This window comes from Coregonus clupeaformis, chromosome 9 (genome assembly GCF_020615455.1).
Source record: "Coregonus clupeaformis isolate EN_2021a chromosome 9, ASM2061545v1, whole genome shotgun sequence".
Classification (NCBI taxonomy): Eukaryota; Metazoa; Chordata; class Actinopteri; order Salmoniformes; family Salmonidae; genus Coregonus; species Coregonus clupeaformis.
The window spans coordinates 40,163,883-40,183,912 of record NC_059200.1 but is presented as its reverse complement, the minus strand read 5'-3'; the positions used below and the strand labels follow the sequence as shown (position 1 = coordinate 40,183,912).

The 20,030-nt window shown below is 45.1% G+C and overlaps 1 protein-coding gene across 5 annotated transcripts in view; it reads right to left on the bottom strand.

Moving 5' to 3' along the window:
• Positions 1-20,030, bottom strand: part of LOC121573552 (cytospin-B) — a 221,185-nt gene that overhangs the window by 12,813 nt on the left and 188,342 nt on the right. For 4 of the 5 annotated variants that reach the window (XM_041885626.1, XM_041885627.1, XM_041885629.1 and 1 more), the window contains one exon: positions 11,407-11,466. The exons of the other annotated variant lie outside the window; for it this stretch is intronic. In XM_041885626.1, coding sequence (XP_041741560.1) covers positions 11,407-11,466 — 60 coding nt within the window. The remainder of the gene's footprint in view (positions 1-11,406; positions 11,467-20,030) is intronic. 5 annotated transcript variants of the gene reach the window in all.

Sequence of the window (20,030 nt, the reverse complement as noted above, 5' to 3'; positions counted from 1 at the left end):
AGCCCCACAGTTTTTCAAAAAGTCAATTCCCAGTATACAGGGGTCCTGCACCACTGCTACCCACACTGGACACCCCACAGATCTCCCCCCCAAAGTCACAGACAGCTGACACTTCCCTAACATGGGGGCTAGCTCCCCAGTGACAGTCCGCAGCTGGACAAGGGTCGGCTCCACCCGCACCCCAACAGGTAGTATGTCTGGTCTCACCAGGGTTACTGTAGAGCCTGTGTCGACCAGTGCCAAACATTCCACCCCCTCTACCTTGACGATGACATTGCAGAAGTCCCCCACGGTGGTACGTTCCACCACAACTACCGGACTAGGAAACGCGGCGGCAGCTACACCCTGGGGGTGCAGGTCCCCACCCTCTTGCCTGCACTGCTGGGTACCTCTTCTGCTTACTGTGGGTTCGGGGGCGGGGGGGTGGGCCCCGCGCTGCCCCCTGCGCGAGAACCCGCTGTTGTTTCCCTGGTGACGGGAGAATCTGCCACACTCCCGCTGAATGTGGTCAGGCTGGCCACAACCCCAGCAGACAATGGGAGTTGAGCTGACACTGCGACGTTGCCTGGAGCCCCTCTCAATGACAAGCAAAGCAGTCTTGACTAAACCGCCCAACTTGTCGACCCACTCTGGTTTGGCGACCCCCGGCACCTCGGCCGCCGCTGCTCTCACCTCTGGTTGACTGGCAACCTCCACTCTCACTACCTCACCCCAGATCAGCTCCCTCTTCCTGGCTATCTCCACTGCAGCCCGCAGAGATGGTGGGTCCGCCATCTAACGATTCCCCCAGAAGTCTCTTTCTGTTACTCAGTTCAATCCGCAGCAGGTTGGGCTGCGCGTCGCTGCCGAAACGGCCCCCCAATGCCTCCACTAGCGCACCGTAGTCGCCCCTCTCGTCCGGGGCTAGCGTTAGCAGGCATTCCGACGCCTCCTCTGCCAGGCTCAGGGCAAGCTGTAACGCTTTCGTCTCGTCAGACCACCTCCCGGCTCTAGCCAACAACTTGAATTGAGTGAAAACAACTTCCCATTTACCTTGTCCATTGAACTTTGGTAGTTTAGCCGCTACCGTGGCTAATGGCAATAGGGCACTGCCATCTTTGTTTACATAAGCAGGCCCAGCCATTTTCGCACCCGGTGACGTTGACATCCCGTCGCCGTGACGTCTGCTCTGGTTGAGCGGTGCGAAGGAAAACCTGCCAGTTCTGCCATCTTGCTGACTGACAATTTAACTTCCGCCATGTGGCTTTCCAGCTCTTCTACAGCAGTCGCCGCCTGACCCTCCAGACCGGGTACCCCCGAGCCGACAACGGACACTTTGTCCGACTCTTCCTTAATTTTCCACCTCGCCCGAGCATCATGACCGTAGATGCGAGCCACACTAAAGCCAACCATGGCCTATACTGAAACAGCTAACTCGCCTAATCTCGATCCGTCCCATAGTTCGAAAGCACTTCTGACACCAATGTAATGACCCGGGCTGGGTCATAAAGGAAAAAGAGACGGACACCGGGTGTGCAGGGCAGAACACAGGTTTATTCCTAAACTGGGCTATTGTTCAGGCCACAGCCCACGCCGCTAAATTCCGAACGTACACAAATACACAATGTCAAGTTAAGTGGCAGACTCATAGGAGCAGATCAGGATCCCGAATAAAAAGAGAGAGAGATGAGACAGTAACCCCTATTTATGCATTTCAAAACCCCGCGGGATTACCCATTATACCCCCCCAACCGTTCCGTCTGTCCTGGCATATTTAACCCCTGCTAGCACCCATGAGAACAATAACACACCCACGAACACAGAACACAATACCAGGTCGTTACAGTATGTAACGATGAGTAGCCTACAGTGGGGAAAAAAAGTATTTAGTCAGCCAACAATTGTGCAAGTACTCCCACTTAAAAAGATGAGAGAGGCCTGTAATTTTCATCATAGGTACATGTCAACTATGACAGACAAATTGAGAAAACAAAATCCAGAAAATCACATTGTAGGATTTGTAATGAATTTATTTGCAAATTATGGGGGAAAATAAGTATTTGGTCAATAACAAAAGTTTCTCAATACTTTGTTATATACCCTTTGTTGGCAATGACACAGGTCAAACGTTTTCTGTAAGTCTTCACAAGGTTTTCACACACTGTTGCTGGTATTTTGGCCCATTCCTCCATGCAGATCTCCTCTAGAGCAGTGATGTTTTGTGGCTGTCGCTGGGCAACACGGACTTTCAACTCCCTCCAAAGCTTTTCTATGGGGTTGAGATCTGGAGACTGGCTAGGCCACTCCAGGACCTTGAAATGCTTCTTACGAAGCCACTCCTTCGTTACCCGGGCGGTGTGTTTGGGATCATTGTCATGCTGAAAGACCCAGCCACGTTTCATCTTCAATGCCCTTGCTGATGGAAGGAGGTTTTCACTCAAAATCTCACGATATATGGCCCCATTCATTCTTTCCTTTACACGGATCAGTCGTCCTGGTCCCTTTGCAGAAAAACAGCCCCAAAGCATGATGTTTCCACCCCCATGCTTCACAGTAGGTATGGTGTTCTTTGGATGCAACTCAGCATTCTTTGTCCTCCAAACACGACGAGTTGAGGTTTTACCAAAAAGTTCTATTTTGGTTTCATCTGACCATATGACATTCTCCCAATCCTCTTCTGGATCATCCAAATGCACTCTAGCAAACATCAGACGGGCCTGGACATGTACTGGCTTAAACAGGGGGACACGTCTGGCACTGCAGGATTTGAGTCCCTGGCGGCGTAGTGTGTTACTGATGGTAGGCTTTGTTACTTTGGTCCCAGCTCTCTGCAGGTCATTCACTAGGTCCCCCCGTGTGGTTCTGGGATTTTTGCTCACCGTTCTTGTGATCTTTTGACCCCACGGGGTGAGATCTTGCGTGGAGCCCCAGATCGAGGGAGATTATCAGTGGTCTTGTATGTCTTCCATTTCCTAATAATTGCTCCCACAGTTGATTTCTTCAAACCAAGCTGCTTACCTATTGCAGATTCAGTCTTCCCAGCCTGGTGCAGGTCTACAATTTTGTTTCTGGTGTCCTTTGACAGCTCTTTGGTCTTGGCCATAGTGGAGTTTGGAGTGTGACTGTTTGAGGTTGTGGACAGGTGTCTTTTATACTGATAACAAGTTCAAACAGGTGCCATTAATACAGGTAACGAGTGGAGGACAGAGGAGCCTCTTAAAGAAGAAGTTACAGGTCTGTGAGAGCCAGAAATCTTGCTTGTTTGTAGGTGACCAAATACTTATTTTCCACCATAATTTGCAAATAAATTCATTAAAAATCCTACAATGTGATTTTCTGGATTATTTTTTCTCAATTTGTCTGTCATAGTTGACGTGTACCTATGATGAAAATTACAGGCCTCTCTCATCTTTTTAAGTGGGAGAACTTGCACAATTGGTGGCTGACTAAATACTTTTTTCCCCCACTGTATGTATGTAGTACGCTAGTATGGGTATTTGGACACAACCACTATATTGACTTCTTAAACGGTGTTGCACTGGTTTGTGTGTGTGTGTGTGTGCCTCTGTGCCTGCGTGCGTAGGCCTGTGTTGACAGTGGTGAATGCCTTGAGCAGTTCTGGCTGCAGGGGTGGTTTGTGCGTGTCGTGATAACAGTCTGCTCCAGAGGGAGAGAGAGAGGACTGCTGGAGTCAATGGTGGGGTTGAGGGGCTCTGAATACGGGTCTCTGGAAGAAGTTGGACCTGCTGTGGTAAGGTGGGGTGTGTGTTTGTGAGGGGAGGTGGGGCTCCTAAGACGAGCAAGGATCCTTGACGCCCATATGTGCACAAATGTCACACACACAAACAGGCCAATAGCATGCTCCGATTTGTTTGTTCATTAAATATTGTTTGTTCATGCTCCAATTTTTGTTCATGAGCGAGGATCCCTGTCACCCATGTGTGCAGATGTCAATCAAGCACGAATAGCACCATTGGCATGACACTCCTATTTCATCTGCATCTAAAACATTTATATTAAAAAGATTATATGTCATATGGATAAAAAACAAGTGTTGTTGATAGTAAAACAAAACATTGCAGATTTTACAGACACAGCGTGGGAACAGATGCTTGAGGCATTTCAACCAACTCTATCAGAAATGTCAAATCAAATCAATGTTTATTTGTCGCGTACACAGGATACAACAGGTGTAAACAGTACTTACTTACAAGCTCTTCCTCAACAATGCAGTGTTCAATATCAAGAATATAAGAAATAGAAAATCCAGAATAGGATCCTTAAAAGAGCACGGAATCAATCCTAGGTCAGATAAATAAAAATAAAAACACACAAGAAATAAAACGCACAATAATGTATGCTATTTACAAGGTCAGTCCCAGTATCATATGTACAGGGATACAGTGGTAGTTGAGGTTGATACTGTATGTACATTTAGGCAGGGGAAAAACTGACAGGCAGCAGGATAAAAACATAATAATAGCAGCAGTGGATATAGGTAAATGTGTGTGTGTGTGTGTGTGTGTGGGCGGCAGGTTGCTTAGTGGGTAAGAGCGTTGTGCCAGTAACCGAAAGATCGCTGGTTCTAATCCCTGAGCCGACTAGGTGAAAAATCTGGCGATGTGCCCTTAAGCAAGGCACTTAACCTTAATTGCTCATGTAAGTCGCTCTGGATAAGAGCGTCTGCTAAATGACTAAAATGTAAAACATTTGTGATGGTGTGTAGTAGGGTTTAATATTTTCTAGAAAATCAACAAATCTTCCTTGCCGACAAAATTGCAGCCATACTGGTAATATCCCGATATTCCTGTTCAAACAGGAAATTCTATTTAAAAGCATATAATACCAGCGCAAAAAATCTGACTTGATTATATCACTGTAAATGAAGAAATATGGACAGGAATCTAACAATTTCTTGTTGTATTTGTCACAATTTAATCAACTCAAAGTTCCAACACTATTTTGTTGATGTAAATTAGTTTAAATGTAGGCCTAAAATATTATGAGGTTATTGGCCTACAGCCTAGTGAAAATTACATTTATTTTAGCTTATCTTTGACTGAGCTTGTTGGTCATTTTCTCTCACCTTGCACCTGGCTATCAGGGGAATTTCGGAAGGTAGTGGCTGTTTTTACTTTATGATAACCCGCTTATTGTGGTGACTTTGTCACAGGGAACATATCCGATTCTCCGCTTAACAAACAGATAAGCAAATAGGCCAAGTAGCGGAGACTCAGCACCAGTAGCGCAGATAGCGCCCCGGTACATCATATCCCTGCGAATCTAGTGAAGCCTGTGCACTCGCTTTTGTTATTGTAACATCATGGAAGAAAATATATATTTCCTTGAGCGCGTTTGTGGACACAATGTACCAGACATTTTGTTAACAGTGAGTAGTCCTAGCTGCAGTTTATATGTTGAGCCTCTGCCATTGGCACAAAGCTAGTTTGGAGATTTGAGATGAACGTGAGATGGAGATTGCCTTCAGTAAACCCATACACAAAAAAAATGTATGCACGCATGACTGTAAGTCGCTTTGGATAAAAGCGTCTGCTAAATGGCATATTATTATTATTGTTATAAACTGCGTCGAGAGGTTGCGTGTAGGCTACATACACTATATATACAAAAGTATGTGGACACCCCTTCAAATTAGTGGATTTCAGCCACACCCGTTGCTGACAGGTGTATAAAATCAAGCACACAGCCATGCAATCTCCATAGACAAACATTGGCAGTAGAATTGCCTTACTGGTGACTTTCAACGTGGCACCGTCATAGGATGCCACCTTTCCAACGAGCCAGTTCGTCAAATTTATTTCCTGTTAGAGCTGCCCTGGTCAACTGTAAGTGCTGTTATTGTGAAGTGGAAACGTCTAGGAGCAGCAACGGCTCGGCCGCGAAGTGGTAGGCCACACAAGCTCACAGAACGGGACCGCCGAGTGCTGAAGCGCGTAGCGCGTAAAAATCGTCTGTCCTCGGTTGCAACACTCACTACCGAGTTCCAAACTGCCTCTGGAAGCAACGTCAGCACAATAACTGTTTGTCGGGAGCTTCATGAAATGGGTTTCCATGCCTGAGCAGCCACACACAAGCCTAAGATCACCATGCGCAATGCCAGTGCAGGTACAGTTAGTGCAGATAGTCTGTTGGTGAGGGTGGGAAGCCATTGGTTAGCTGTTTAACAGTCTTATTGCTTAGGGATAGAAGCTGTCTTGGAGCCTGAGAACAGTCCATGGCTGGGATGGCTGAAGTCTTTGGCAATTTTCCGGGCCTTCCTCAGACACCGCCTGGTATAAATCTCCTGGATGGCTGGGAGCTCGGGCCCAGTGATGTACATGGTAACTAAACTGCTTGGAGTAACCCTGGATTGTAAACTGTCATGGTCAAAACATATTGATACAACAGTAGCTAAGAACAGCGCCGGAGAAGATGGCTGCAGTTTTACAGCCCTCTATAACCAATTGTACTATTATGTGTGTTTTTCCGCGTTATTTGTAATTTATTTTGTACATAATGTTTCTGCCATCGTCTCTTATAACCAAAAAGAGCTTCTGGATATCAGGACAGCGATTACTCACCTCGTATTGGACGAAGATTTTTTCTTCAACGAGGCGGCCGCGAAGGATATCATACAGACACCCGACAAGGCCCAAATCCCCGTCATTCGCGTGAGGAAGAGACGGAGATATCGCGGACGCAGATCGGGGTGCCTTGTAAGGATCCGACGGCGAGCGAGTAAACTGCCTCTTCCATCAATCCTATTAGCCAATGTTCAATCTTTTGAAAATAAAATGGACAATTTAAGATTACGGTTATCCTACCAACGGGACATTAAAAACTGTAATATCTTATGTTTCACGGAGTCGTGGCTGAACGACAACAATGATAACATTCAGCTAGCAGGCTATACGCTACATCGGCAGGACAGAACGGCTGACTCCGGTAAGACAAGGGGAGGCGGTCTGTGTATATTTGTAAACAACAGCTGGTGCACAAAATCAAATACTAAGGAAGTCTCGAGGTTTTGCTCGCCTGAGGTAGAGTATCTTATGATAAGCTGTAGACCACACTATTTACCAAGAGAGTTTTCATCTATATTTTTCATAGCTGTCTATTTACCACCACAAACCAATGCTGGCATTAAGATTGCACTGAATGAGTTGTACAAGGCCATTAATCAACAGGAAAACGCTCATCCAGATGCAGCGCTCCTAGTGGCCGGGGACTTTAATGCAGGGAAACTTAAATCCGTTCTACCTAATTTCTACCAGCATGTTAAATGTGCAACCAGAGGGAAAAAAACTCTAGACCACCTTTACTCCACACACAGAGACGCATACAAAGCTCTCCCTCGCCCTCCATTTGGCAAATCTGACCATAACTCTATCCTCCTGATTCCTGCTTATAAGCAAAAACTAAAGCAGGAAGCACCAGTGACTCGGTTAATAAAAAAGTGGTCAGATGACGCAGATGCTAAGCTACAGGACTGTTTTGCTAGCACAGACTGGAACATGTTCCGGGATTCTTCAGACAGCATTGAGGAGTACACCACATCAGTCACTGGCTTCATCAATAAGTGCATCAATGATGTCGTCCCCACAGTGACCGTACGTACATACCCCAACCAGAAGCCATGGATTACAGGAAACATCCGCACTGAGCTAAAGGGTAGAGCTGCCGCTTTCAAGGAACGGGACTCTAACCCGGACGCTTATAAGAAATCCCGCTATGACCTCCGACGAACCATCAAACAGGCAAAGAGTCAATACAGGTCTAAGATTGAATCATACTACACTGGCTCTGACGCTCGTCGGATGTGGCAGGGCTTGAAAACTATTACAGACTACAAAGGGAAGCACAGCCGCGAGCTGCCCAGTGACACAAGCCTACCAGACGAGCTAAACCACTTCTATGCTCGCTTCGAGGCAAGCAACACTGAAGCATGCATGAGAGCACCAGCTGTTCCGGATGACTATGTGATCACGCTCTCCGTAGCCGATGTGAGTAAGACTTTTAAGCAGGTCAACATTCACAAGGCCGCAGGGCCAGACGGATTACCAGGACGTGTACTCCGAGCATGTGCTGACCAACTGGCAAGTGTCTTCACTGACATCATGAGTCTGTAATACCAACATGTTTCAAGCAGACCACCATAGTCCCCGTGCCCAAGGACTCTAAGATAACCTGCCTAAATGACTACCGACCCGTAGCACTGACGTCTGTAGCCATGAAGTGCTTTGAAAGACTGGTCATGGCTCACATCAACAGCATTATCCCAGAAACCCTAGACCCACTCCAATTTGCATACCGCCCCAACAGATCCACAGATGATGCAATCTCTATCGCACTCCACACTGCCCTTTCCCACCTGGACAAGAGGAACACCTACGTGAGAATGCTATTCATTGACTACAGCTCAGCATTCAACACCATAGTGCCCTCTAAGCTCATCACTAAGCTAAGGATCCTGGGACTAAACACCTCCCCTCTGCAACTGGATCCTGGACTTCCTGACGGGCCGCCCCCAGGTGGTAAGGGTAGGTAACAACACATCTGCCACACTGATCCTCAACACGGGGGCCCCTCAGGGGTGCGTGCTCAGTCCCCCTCCTGTACTCTCTGTTCACCCATGACTGCATGGCCAGGCACGACTCCAACACCATCATTAAGTTTGCCGACGACACAACAGTGGTAGGCCTGATCACCGACAACGATGAGACAGCCTATAGGGGAGGAGGTCAGAGATCTGGCCGTGTGGTGCCAGGACAACAACCTCTCCCTCAACGTGACCAAGACAAAGGAGATGATTGTGGACTACAGGAAAAAAAGAGGACTGAGCACGCCCCCATTCTCATCGACGGGCTGTAGTGGAACAGGTTGAGAGCTTCAAGTTCCTTGGTGTCCACATCACCAACGAACTATCATGGTCCAAACACACCAAGACAGTCGTGAAGAGGGCACGACAAAGCCTATTCCCCCTCAGGAGACTAAAAAGATTTGGCATGGGTCCTCAGATCCTCAAAAAATTCTACAGCTGCACCATCGAGAGCATCCTAACTGGTTGCATCACCGCCTGGTATGGCAACTGCTTGGCCTGCGTACGGCCCAGTACATCACTGGGGCAAAGCTTCCTGCCATCCAGGACCTCTATACCAGGCGGTGTCAGAGGAAGGCCCTCAAAATTGTCAAAGACTCCAGCCACCCTAGTCATAGACTGTTCTCTCTGCTACCGCACGGCAAGCGGTACCGGAGTGCCAAGTCTAGGTCCAAAAGACTTCTCAACAGCTTCTACCCCCAAGCCATAAGACTCCTGAACAGCTAATCATGGCTACCCGGACTATTTGCACTGCCCCCCACCCCATCCTTTTTACGCTGCTGCTACTCTGTTAAGTATTTATGCATAGTCACTTTAACTCTACCCACATGTACATATTACCTCAACTACCTCAACTAGCCGGTGCCCCCGCACATTGACTCTGCAACGGTACCCCCCTGTATATATAGCCTCCCCTACTGTCACTTTATTTTACTTCTGCTCTTTTTTTCTCAACACTTTTTTTGTTGTTGTTTTATTCTTTCTTTTTTTATTTAAAATAAATGCACTGTTGGTTAAGGGCTGTAAGTAAGCATTTCACTGTAATGTCTGCACCTGTTGTATTCGGCGCATGTGACCAATACAATTTGATTTGATTTGATTTGATTTGATGGGGAGAAGTATGTCCATAAAAAAGCGCTGCTCTACCTTCTTAACAGCACTATCAACAAGGCAGTTCCTACAGGCCCTAGTTTTGTCACACCTGGACTACTGTTCAGTCGTGTGGTCAGGTGCCACAAAAAAGGACTTAGGAAAATTGCAATTGGCTCAGAACAGGGATGTACACAGAGATCTAATATTAATAATATGCATGTCAATCTCTCCAACTCAAAGTGGAGGAGAGATTGACTTCATCACTACTTGTATTTATGAGAGGTATTGACATGTTGAATGCACCGAGCTGTCTGTTTGAACTACTGGCACACAGCTCGGACACCCATGCATACCCCACAAGACATGCCACCAGAGGTCTCTTCACAGTCCCCAAGTCCAGAACAGACTATGGGAGGTGCACAGTACTACATAGAGCCATGACTACATGGAACTCTATTCCACATCAAGTAACTGATGCAAGTAGTAAAATTAGATTTAAAAAACAGATAAAAAAACACCTTATGGAACAGCGGGGTCTGTGAAGCAACACAAACATAGGCACAGACACATGCACACACACACACGATAACATATGCACTATACACACACGTACACATGGATTTTGTACTGTAGATATGTGGTAGTGGTGGAGTAGGGGCCTGAGGGCATACAGTGTGTTGTGAAATCTGTGAATGTATTGTAATGTTTTTAAAATTGTATGAACTGCCTTCATTTTGCTGGACCCCAGGAAGAGTTAATGGGGATCCATAATAAATACAAAATACAAATACATGGACCATCCGCACCACCCTCTGTAGAGCCTTGCGGTCGAGGATGGTGCAGTTGCCATACCAGGCAGTGATGCAGCCAGTCAAGATGCTCTCGATGGTGCAGCTGTAAAACTTCTTGAGGATCTGAGGGCCCATGCCAAATCTCTTCAGTCTCCTGAGGGAGAAGAGGCGCCGTTGCAACCATGTTATCTGGACACCCTCTCCACTACAGCCCCATTGATGTGGATGGGGTCATTCTCCCCCCACTGTTTCCTCCTTGGTCTTGCTAACATTGAGGGAGAGATTGTTGTCCTGGCACCACACTGCCAGGTCTCTGACCTCCTCCCTGTAGGCTGTCTCATCGCTGTCGGTGATCAGGCCTACCACTGTCGTCAGCAAACTTGATGATGTTGTTGGAGTCGTGCGTGGCCGTGCAGTTTTGGGTGAACAGGGAGTATGCGAGGGGGCTAAACACACACCCCTGTGTTGAGGGTCAGCGTGGCGGAGGTGTTGTTGCTTACCCTCACCACCTGGGGTCTGCCCATCAGGAAGTCCAGGATCCAGTTGCAGAGGGAGGAGTTCAGTCCCAGAGTCCCGAGCTTGCTGACGAGCTTGGAGGGCACTACGGTATTGAACGCTGATCACTCTATCACGCAATACAATTAAATGATCTAATCAAATGTTGCTTCTGTAGATGACCAAATCAAAGCATGCTATTAATTCTGTAGTTAATCAAATCAGGTCATTTGTTTAGTAATAAACCAGATGAAAGCGTCCATGCTTCTTTGGTGCATTGTCTGGTCTCTGGTGGTTCAGTTCAACTCACCAGGGAGGGTTTGCTGCCAATGCTCTCTGCAAAACTCTGTAGTTAATCAAATCAGGTCATTTGTTTAGTAATAAACCAGATCAAAGCGTCCATGCTTCTTTGGTGCATTGTCTGGTCTCTTGTTGTTCAGTTCAACTCACCAGGGAGGGTTTGATGCCGATGCTCTCTGCAGCCTGGAATGCCAGGGACAGATTCCGGCCCTGTAGGAATAACAAACAGGGTTGATCATTACAAGGTCTTCCTCCTCCTATTCTTCCTCTTCCTCATTCATAACACACTACAGAGCATCCCTCCTCCTATACCTCCTCTTCCTTACTCATAACACACTGCAGGGCCCTCCTCCTCCTCTCCTCCTGCCTTTTCTTCCTCCTCTTCTTCCCCTTCCTCCTATTGCCTCTTCTTCCTCACTTATTACCACACAGAGTGCTGCAAACAGCAACAAACAGCACACATCTCCACAAATAAACCCTTTTAAACACCCAGGCCATATTCCCTCTGGGACCAGGCCAAAATGTCTGCTTGAGAGGGAGAGAGAGGGAGAGGAGAGGAGAGTCAAAGATTCACTGACCTGCCGAACTGCTAAAACAGAGGGCGACCTACAACGAGGTGAGTTCCAAGCTACGCAAGCTAAATCTATGCAAGATAAAACTAGATGCGGCTTCATCCACCCGGCAAAACTAATCTTGATCTTCCAGAACACAACACACATGTTTTCCACTGCCAAGGAGGCTCAAGACTTCTATGAGAATCACATCAAACCCAACACACAAGGGGACAAGTCGACAGATGGAAACCCATCATGACTGGCTCAATATTCAGGTATGCTATCCATACACGATCACACAGCCTAGCATACGGCTATGATGCTGCCCTCAGAATAAGACAATGACGAGGACACCCATCCCGAATTGGGTACAAGGAATATTATTACTATTTTTGCTGGGCATTGGATTTGGTTATTATTATATTGCCTACGGTCCAGGACATTAAAACAGTGATCACACCACTCCAATTAATGAACAATGGACAATATATTGAGGTGTCAGACGGACTGGGGCTTCCTTGTGGGGCTATAGAGCATTAAATTGATACATGGGCTATATATGGCAATATAACTTGGTAGCTATTCCCCTACAATTTTTTTGGCCACTGCTAAAGAGAGATGGCCAGTCCCATATGGGCTACTACACAATTGCTTTAGTTGTTTCTTGCTGTTGATTGCTGTCCCCCACCATTTACACTATTGAATGTATCTTCCAGGGAGGACTTGACCTACTGGCCATGATCTATTCTTGTTTAGAGTATCTAGAACAGGGGTGTCAAACAAATTTCGCCCGGGGGCTGCATTCGGTCTAAGATGGAGCTCCGGAGGGCCGCACTGAAAATGTATTATATTTCCTCGCCGACAGAATTTGCACAAAACATAGTCCTCTATCCATACTATCCATACTGCCTGACTGTCTAGCTTTAATTTAGGTTATTATTAGCGAGCTGGACACAGTCAAGAAACCATTATCATTTCTACACTGTTTGGATTTGGTTTTAGTCATTTAAAAGTATATTGAGTTTGTTTTACTACACACAAAAAATAAGACAAAAAATGTAATACAAATAATAATAATCACATGTTTTACTCAGACCACCTGCGGGCCAGATTGGACACCCTTGCGGGGTGTCCAATCTGATTTAGAATATATCATTTAGAATATAGACTTCACTTGCACATACTCTCTTCTCTCTTTTTTTGTACATAGTATAGAGCACTATGAATGCCATTGTGGACATGCAGGACAAATCTAATAAGACCAACTACAATCCACACGCAACCAAGGCTCTCCAACATATACTCTCTGATTATAACCTAATTGATGCCAGGTGAACACATTATCCTAAAGCAGGGTTCTTCAATTCCGGTCCTGGAGGGCCGAAACACTTCTGTTTTTTATTTCTACCTGGTAGTTAATTGCACTCACCTGGTGTCCCAGGTCTGAATTAGCCCCTGATTAGAAGGAGAGGATGAAAAACAGAGGTGTTTCGGCCCTCCAGGACCGGAATTGAAGAACCCTGTCCTAAAGCAAAAGGGTACACTTTCTACTCAAAAAGGCATAAAACATTCTCACAAATCCATTTTATACTATTATCTCCACCTCTATTTTCTTTAATTATGGAAATAGAAATTTGACATACAGTATGAGCTTGTCTGATCACCATGCCTACTATTGGCAACTACAAATTTCAGAATCTCCTAGAAGAGCCACAAGATGGCATTTCAACGTTTCATTACTACACAATCCTATATTCTGTGATCAATAAAAATTCTGTAGATGACCCCCGGATTCTATGGGATGCCACAAAACGTTTTATAAAAAAATATGCAACTGCATTTGCATCTGGGTTGACAATTAAATAATATATCACCATTGGAAATGTCGTTAACTGCGTCAGAGCGTTCTCAACAAACACTTTTTTTCAGACCAGGTAACTATTACTCTTTCCAAAGTCAAGACAGAACTTAATTTATTGATAAGACAGAGAGCAGAATTTGCCATCCATCAAGTTCGTCTCAACCATTACAGATGTAGGATCGTAATTTCAGCCAGTTTGCTACAGCAGGAAAATAATCCTGCAGCAACAGGAAATGTGAATTATTATGTGGATTATAATTGATGGACATTTTTTTAGGAGTTGATGAATGTTTTGTTAGGGCAAATCAAGTCTGAAATTTCTAAGTGGAAATTACAAACTTTAGAAGCCTTTAAAAAACTAAAATACACTATAAGTTTGCATTTCCTGCTGTGCAGGAAAATTCTCAGCAACAAAAGAGTGATCAAATTAAGAATTTACATCTGTACTTTCATGGTCATCGTCCCAGTCGTTTGCTGGCCAACAAGCTATGTAGTAATGATCAATTAGCTGATATAGCAACTATTGAATCTGAAACAGGGGAATTATTATCATAACACAAATTAATCAATCAAAGACTCTCCTGCTTCTATAAAGAACTGTATACAGTTGAAGTCGGAAGTTTACATACACCTTAGCCAAATACATTTAAACTCAGTTTTTCACAATTCCTGACATTTAATCCTAGTAAAAATTCCCTGTCTTAGGTCAGTTAGGATCACCACTTTATTTTAAGAATGTGAAATGTCAGAATAATAGTAGAGAGAATTATTTATTTCAGCTTTTATTTCTTTCATCACATTCCCAGTGGGTCAGAAGTTTACATACACTCAATTAGTATTTGGTAGCATTGCCTTTAAATTGTTTAACTTGGGTCAAACGTTTTGGGTAGCCTTCCACAAGCTTCCCACAATAAGTTAGGTTAATTTTGGCCCATTCCTCCTGACAGAGCTGGTGTAACTGAGTCAGGTTTGTAGGCCTCCTTGCTCGCACACGCTTTTTCAGTTCTGCCCACACATTTTCTATAGGATTGAGGTCAGTGCTTTGTGATGGCCACTCCAATACCTTGACTTTGTTGTCCTTAAGCCGTTTTGCCACAACTTTGGAAGTATGCTTGGGGTCATTGTCCATTTGGAAGACCCATTTGCGACCAAGCTTTAACTTCCTGACTGTCTTGAGATGTTGCTTCAATATAGCCACATAATTTTCCTTCCTCATGATGCCATCTATTTTGTGAAGTGCACCAGTCCCTCCTGCAGCAAAGCACCCCCACAGCATGATGCTGCCACCCCCGTGCTTCACGGTTGGGATAGTGTTCTTCGGCTTGCAAGTACCCCCTATTTTCTCCAAACATTACGATGGTCATTATGGCCAAACAGTTCTATTTTTGTTTCATCAGACCAGAGGACATTTCTCCAAAAAGTACGATCTTTGTCCCCATGTGCAGTTGCAAACCGTAGTCTGGCTTTTTTATGGCGGTTTTGGAGCAGTGGCTTCTCCTTGCTGAGCGGCCTTTCAGGTTATGTCGATATAGGACTCGTTTTACTGTGGATATAGATACTTTTGTACCTGTTTCCTCCAGCATTTTCACAAGGTCCTTTGCTGTTGTTCTGGGATTGATTTGCACTTTTCGCACCAAAGTACGTTCATCTCTATGAGACAGAACGCGTCTCCTTCCTGAGTGTTATGACGGCTGCGTGGTCCCATGGTGTTTATACTTGCGTACTATTGTTTGTAAAGATGAATGTGGTACCTTCAGGCGTTTGGAAATTGCTCCCAAGGATGAACCAGACTTGTGGAGGTCTACAATTGCTTTTCTGAGGTCTTGGCTGATTTATTTTGATTTTCCCATGATGTCAAGCAAAGAGGCACTGAGTTTGAAGGTAGGCCTTGAAATGCATCCACAGGTACACCTCCAATTGACTCAAATGATGTCAATTAGCCTATCAGAACTTCTAAAGCCATGACATCATTTTCTGGAATTTTCCAAGCTGTTTAAAGGCACAGTCAACTTAGTGTATGTAAACTTCTGACCCACTGGAATTGTGATACAGTGAATTATAAGTGAAATATTCTGTCTGTAAAAAATTGTTGGAAAAATTACTTGCATCATGCACAAAGTAGATGTCCTAACCGACTTGCCAAAACTATAGTTTGTTAACCTCCGCCAACCCTGATGTTCTAGCAGTGTCTGAATCCTGGCTTAGGAAGGCCACCAAAAATTCTGAAATTTCCATCCCCAACTATAACATTTTCCGTCTAGATAGAACTGCCAAAGGGGGTGGAGTTGCAATCTACTGTAGAGATAGCCTGCAGAGCTCTATCATACTATCCAGGTCTGTGCCCAAACAGTTTGAGCTTCTACTTCTAAAAATCCACCTTTCCAGAAATAAATCTCTCACTGTTGCCGCTTGCTACAGACCCCCCTCAGCCCCCAGCTGTGCCCTGGACACCATATGTGAATTGATTGCCCCCATCTATCCTCAGAGTTCGTACTGCTTGGTGACCTAAATTGGGATATGCTTAACACCCCGGCCATCCTACAATCTAAACTAGATGCCCTCAATCTCACACAAATGATCAACGAACCTACCAGGTACAACCCTAAATCCGTAAACATGGGTACCCTCATAGATATCATCCTGACTAACTTACCCTCTAAATACACCTCCGCTGTCTTCAACCAGGATCTCAGCGATCACTGCCTAATTGCCTGCGTCCGTAACGGGTCCGCGGTCAAACGACCACCCCTCATCACTGTCAAACGCTCCCAAAAACACTTCAGCGAGCAGGCCTTCCTAATTGACCTGGCCCAGGTATCCTGGATGGATATAGATCTCATTCCGTCAGCAGAGGATGCCTGGTTGTTCTTTAAAAGTAATTTCCTCTCAATCTTAAATAAACATGCCCCATTCAAAAAATACAGAACTAAGAACAGATATAGCCCCTGGTTCTCCTCAGACTTGACTGCCCTTGACCAGCACAAAAACATCCTGTGGCGTACTGCATTAGCATCAAATAGCCCCCGCGATATGCAACTTTTCAGGGAAGTTAGGAACCAATATACAGTGGGGGAAAAAAGTATTTAGTCAGCCACCAATTGTGCAAGTTCTCCCACTTAAAAAGATGAGAGAGGCCTGTAATTTTCATCATAGGTACACGTCAACTATGACAGACAAAATGAGAAAAAAAATCCAGAAAATCACATTGTAGGATTTTTTATGAATTTATTTGCAAATTATGGTGGAAAATAAGTATTTGGTCAATAACAAAAGTTTTTCAATACTTTGTTATATACCCTTTGTTGGCAATGACACAGGTCAAACGTTTTCTGTAAGTCTTCACAAGGTTTTCACACACTGTTGCTGGTATTTTGGCCCATTCCTCCATGCAGATCTCCTCTAGAGCAGTGATGTTTTGGGGCTGTCGCTGGGCAACACAGACTTTCAACTCCCTCCAAAGATTTTCTATGGGGTTGAGATCAGGAGACTGGCTAGGCCACTCCAGGACCTTGAAATGCTTCTTACGAAGCCACTCCTTCATTGCCCGGGCGGTGTGTTTGGGATCATTGTCATGCTGAAAGACCCAGCCATGTTTAATCTTCAATGCCCTTGCTGATGGAAGGAGGTTTTCACTCAAAATCTCACGATACATGGCCCCATTCATTCGTTCCTTTACACGGATCAGTCGTCCTGGTCCCTTTGCAGAAAAACAGCCCCAAAGCATGATGTTTCCACCCCCATACTTCACAGTAGGTATGGTGTTCTTTGGATGCAACTCAACATTCTTTGTCCTCCAAACACGAGTTGAGTTGAGTTTTTACCAAAAAGTTCTATTTTGGTTTCATCTGACCATATGACATTCTCCCAATCCTCTTCTGGATCATCCAAATGCACTCTAGCAAACTTCAGACAGGCCTGGACATGTACTGGCTTAAGCAGGGGGACACGTCTACACTGCAGGATTTGAGTCCCTGGCGGCGTAGTGTGTTACTGATGGTAGGCTTTGTTACTTTGGTCCCAGCTCTCTGCAGGTCATTCACTAGGTCCCCCCGTGTGGTTCTGGGATTTTTGCTCACCGTTCTTGTGATCATTTTGACCCTACGGGGTGAGATCTTGCGTGGAGCCCCAGATCGAGGGAGATTATCAGTGGTCTTGTATGTCTTCCATTTCCTAATAATTGCTCCCACAGTTGATTTCTTCAAACCAAGCTGCTTACCTATTGCAGATTCAGTCTTCCCAGCCTGGTGCAGGTCTACAATTTCGTTTCTGGTGTCCTTTGTCAGCTGTTTGGTCTTGGCCGTAGTGGAGTTTGGAGTGTGACTGTTTGAGGTTGTGGACAGGTGTCTTTTATACTGATAACAAGTTCAAACAGATGCCATTAATACAGGTAACGAGTGGAGGACAGAGGAGCCTCTTAAAGAAGAAGTTACAGGTCTGTGAGAGCCAGAAATCTTGCTTGTTTGTAGGTGACCAAATACTTATTTTCCACCATAATTTGCAAATAAATTCATAAAAAATCCTACAATGTGATTTTCTGGATTTTTTTTTCTCAATTTGTCTTTCATAGTTGACGTGTACCTATGATGAAAATTACAGGCCTCTCTCATCTTTTTAAGTGGGAGAACTTGCACAAATAGTGGCTGACTAAATACTTTTTTTCCCCACTGTACACAAGCAGTTAGGAAAGCAAAGGCTAACTTTTTCAAACAGAAATTTGCATCCTGTAGCACTAACTCCAAAAAGTTTTGGGACACTGTAAAGTCCATGGAAAATAAGAGCACTTCCTCCCAGCTGCCCACTGCACTGAGGCTAGGAAACACTATCACCACCGATAAATCTACAATAATCGAGAATTTCAACAAGCATTTTGCTACGGCTGGCCATGCTTTCCACCTGGCTACCACTACCCCGGCCACTAGCTCTGCACCCTCCGCTGCAACTTGCCCATGCCCCCCGCTTCTCCTTCACACAAATCCAGACAGCTGATGTTCTGAAAGAGCTGCAAAATCTGGACCCCTACAAATCATCTGGGCTAGACAATCTGGACCCTTTCTTTCTAAAACTAGCCGCCGAAATTGTCGCAACCCCTATTACTAGCCTGTTCAACCTCTCTTTCGTGACGTCTGAGATCCCCAGAGATTGGAAAGCTGCCGCGGTCATCCCCCTCTTCAAAGGGGGTGACACTCTAGATCCAAACTGTTACAGACCCATATCCATCCTGCCCTGCCTTTCAAAAGTTTTTGAAAGCCAAGTCAACAAACAGATCACCGAACATTTCGAATCCCACCGTACCTTCTCCGCTATGCAATCCGGTTTCCGAGCTGGTCATGGGTGCACTTCAGCCACGCTCAAGGTCCTACAAATATCCTACAAATATCTAGGTGTCTGGTTAGACTGTAAACTCTCCTTCCAGACTCACATTAAGAATCTCCAATCCAAAGTTAAAAATTAGAATCGGTTTCCTATTTCGCAACAAAGCCTCCTTCACTCATGCTGCCAAACATGCCCTCGTAAAACTGACTATCCTACCGATCCTTGACTTCGGCGATGTCATTTACAAAATAGCCTCCAACACCAGTGGCGGCTCCTGAAAAAATTCTCAGGAGGGGCAATTTTTCTGATGATTTAGGTGACCTACACACATTTTAAAAAAGATATGTCCAGCAACAACATGAAGACAGGGGCAGCATATAAGTCAATACCAGAAGCATTTATTGACTGATCTGGGGAGATGGATTCCAGTTTCTGTGACAGATTATAAATAATCTCTGATGCCTTTGTTATATTAGCTTTTGGTTGAATGTACTGTCGTAGTAAATATATAATGTTATAGCTTGGTCTGACTAAAATCTTGTGCATGACCCATTTTGTGTTGGGCGTTTGTTTTCAATCAATGCTGTTCCTATCCTATAACAATGGACAAAAGAGTCCTATCTTGTCAGCCTTGTCAGCAGGTGGCCAAGGACAACACCCACGCCATAGGTCTCTCAGTTCTTCCAACTCACGAGTTCTTGCTCTGAGGACACACACACACACACACACACACACACACACACACATCATCACTGATAACACACACACACACACACATCATCACTGTTAAAACACACACACACACACACACAAAAATCCCCTCTCTTTAGGCTGAACATTTGAAGACAGAGAACCCGACTCAGAGCCAATGCAACAGTGGAGGGGACCTCGCCCAACTCATCAGGACCAATCAGAAGATCAGAACTACTAGATTCAACCTACATCATTTATTGTATAAAATGTCTGCACACAATGTTTTGGGGCTCTCTTCAGATAGCTCCCTAAGAGTTTGACGAACGAGTCCGTGCACGCGATTCCAGATATCT